The sequence below is a fragment of the Pollachius pollachius genome, assembly GCF_949987615.1.
Source record: "Pollachius pollachius genome assembly, chromosome: 4".
Classification (NCBI taxonomy): domain Eukaryota; kingdom Metazoa; phylum Chordata; class Actinopteri; order Gadiformes; family Gadidae; genus Pollachius; species Pollachius pollachius.
Genome location: NC_136937.1, coordinates 29713420 through 29715866, shown reverse-complemented (window position 1 = coordinate 29715866; position 2447 = coordinate 29713420). Strand labels below are relative to the sequence as shown.

Genomic DNA, 2447 nt, shown 5'->3' with positions numbered 1-2447 from the left:
CCGAGTGAGGTCCGTCCCCAGCAACAAAAGAGAACAAGGAAAATGCCCGTGTGAAGTTTAGTGGATACCACTGTCCTTCGCTCTGCTCTTTGCCCCAGAGTTTATGTCTCAGTCCCGTTTTCTACATACAAACGTGCTCCTCCGTCCACTTTTTGCGAAAATCAGAAAACAGAGGAAACAATCGGGGGAGGGTGGTGAACAAGAAGAAGAGGAGAAAGGAGAAGAAGAATATTTTTTTTGGGGGGGAAGAAGAGGAGCAGGAGTTGGTGGAGGAGGAGGTGGAGGAGGAAGAGGGGGTGCACAAAAATAAAATAAAATAAAAACACCACTGGATTTTCTTCTTTTTTGTGATCAATGCGCCAAAATTACCTGGTGGAAGGAACTGGTGGATGTCACCCGCTGGTCCCCCGCCTCGTCTTTTAAGTAATCTACTAAAAAATGTCCCTGAAAGAAAAGAGAAGAAGAAGAAGGAACCTTTAAAAGCTGTCAGAGGTGAAGACATTTCAGGGGGACAGCGTCTCAGGGGCCGCTTGTCTGGGGAAAGGGGAGTGGGGTGTGTGGGGGGGGAGAAGTTGGTTTTGTTATTTTAGTTTTTTTTTTTTGGGGGGGGGGGAGTGTATGTGTGTGTGTGTGTGTGTGTGTGTGTGTGTGGGGGGGGGGGGTTATAAAACACACATGTGCAGTCTCACTCATATCTCCAGTATCTATCACAGTATAAAAAAAACGTATAGTGCTTCTCTTTTGAGTCGTCTTTTAGTGCTATCGCAGTCTCGCGTGAGTTTGTTGTGTTTTTAATCAGTTGTTTTCTAACTTCAGTTAAAGATATCTGGGCGCGCGGCGGTGGCGGGGTCTCCCCTCCTACGTATCACTGAACATTCGCAGTTTGCAGTCCAGGGTGACGGAGGAGGAGGAGGAGGAAGAGGAGGAAGAGGAGGAGGGCAGAGGAGGAGGGGGCGGTGGTGTGTCTGCGCTCGCGTTGCCCACCTGAGAGTACACATCCTCCGGCGTCTGGGGCACCCCTGGCGGCGTCATGCGCTTCTCCTTTTGCCGCCTGTTGCAGAACCACACGCGCACCACCTCCTTCTCCAGCTGCAGGTTGTCCGCGAGCGACGTGATCTCCTGCGCCGAGGGCTTGGGACACTTCAGGAAGTGGCTCTCCAGCGCGCCCTTCACGCTCACCTCGATGGACGTGCGCTTCTTCCGCTTGCGGCCCTGCGCGGCGATCTTGTCGATGCTCGTGGGGCTGCCCGTGGTGGAGTCGGCTTCCTCGAGCCACTTGTTCAGCAGGGGCTTCAGCTTGCACATGTTCTTGAAGCTCAGCTGCAGCGCCTCGAAGCGGCAGATGGTGGTCTGGGAGAAGACGTTGCCGTACAGCGTGCCCAGCGCGAGGCCCACGTCGGCCTGCGTGAAGCCCAGCTTGATGCGCCGCTGCTTGAACTGTTTGGCGAACTGCTCCAGGTCGTCCGAGGTCGGCGTGTCCTCGTCCGAGTGCACCTCGTGGCTGCTTAGGTGATGCGCGTGCTGCTGCTGCTGCTGTTGTTGTTGCTGCTGCGCGTGCGCGTGGTGCTGCTGCTGCTGCTGCTGGTGCGCGTGCTGGTGGTGCGCGTGGTGATGCTGGTGGTGTTGGTGGTTGCCGCCGCCGTGGTCCAGGTCCGGGGTGTCCCCGCGCACCAGGCCGGCGTGCACGAGGCTCTGCGCCCCCGCGCTCAGCATCCCGTTGACGGTAAAGCCGCCGGCCTGCTGCGGGTAGAGCAGCGGCTGCTGCTGCTGCCCGCCGCCGGACAGCGCGCTGCCCCACGCCGCGGCGTGGCTCTGGTGCGCGCCGAGGTGCGGCGGGGGTCTGTGGTGCAGCGCTGTGCCCGTGTGCAAGTCGTCCCGGCTGCCGTTTTTCCCGTCCTGCTGCTGCGGGCTTCCGGTCATGCCCACGGGGCTCGAGGACCAGGGCGACGCGGCTTCCGCGGCGGCCACGGCGGCTGCAGCTGCGGCAGCCGCGGCGTGCGGGAGGGACGTCACCCACTGGTGCGCGTGGCTCAGCATGTGTCCCCCGTTGCTCGCGGCCATGAAGTCACTCTGGACCATCTTGACGGAGGGGTCCCCCCGGTAGCCGCCACCCCCGGACCCAGAAGTCACCGCGGAGCCCCCCGAGTCGGAGTGCACGATGGAGCCGGGCGACAGGAGGCTGTTTGCGGGCAGGTAGGGGTTGGAAGCCGCGGTGGCCATACCGTCAGCCCGGATGAATATGTTAGTGGAGGACCCCCCTCCCGTGCACACTTCTGCTTCTTCTTTCAAGCAGCGAAAATGATATCTCATGAATTATTCAGGCTTAGAAAGGGGTCGTTGTTGGCAAATAACATGGACGTGCGTAAGAACGCAGTAAAAAGGTTAAAACTCTGGAAAATGGTTAGATCCGTTCTGTCTGTATTTACTGCATGGCTTTGGGCACGGAT

The 2447-nt window shown here is 58.6% G+C and overlaps 1 protein-coding gene across 1 annotated transcript; it reads right to left on the bottom strand.

Annotated features, from left to right (window-relative positions):
- Window positions 1-351: 351 nt before the first annotated feature.
- On the bottom strand, window positions 352-2220 carry LOC307075000 (POU domain, class 3, transcription factor 3-B-like; the record flags this gene model as incomplete). Its single annotated transcript, XM_079735469.1, has 2 exons — window positions 352-444; window positions 976-2220. The coding sequence occupies 2 exons, from the start codon at window positions 2218-2220 to the stop codon at window positions 352-354; spliced, it is 1338 nt and encodes a 445-aa protein (XP_079591595.1).
- Window positions 2221-2447: the final 227 nt, after the last annotated feature.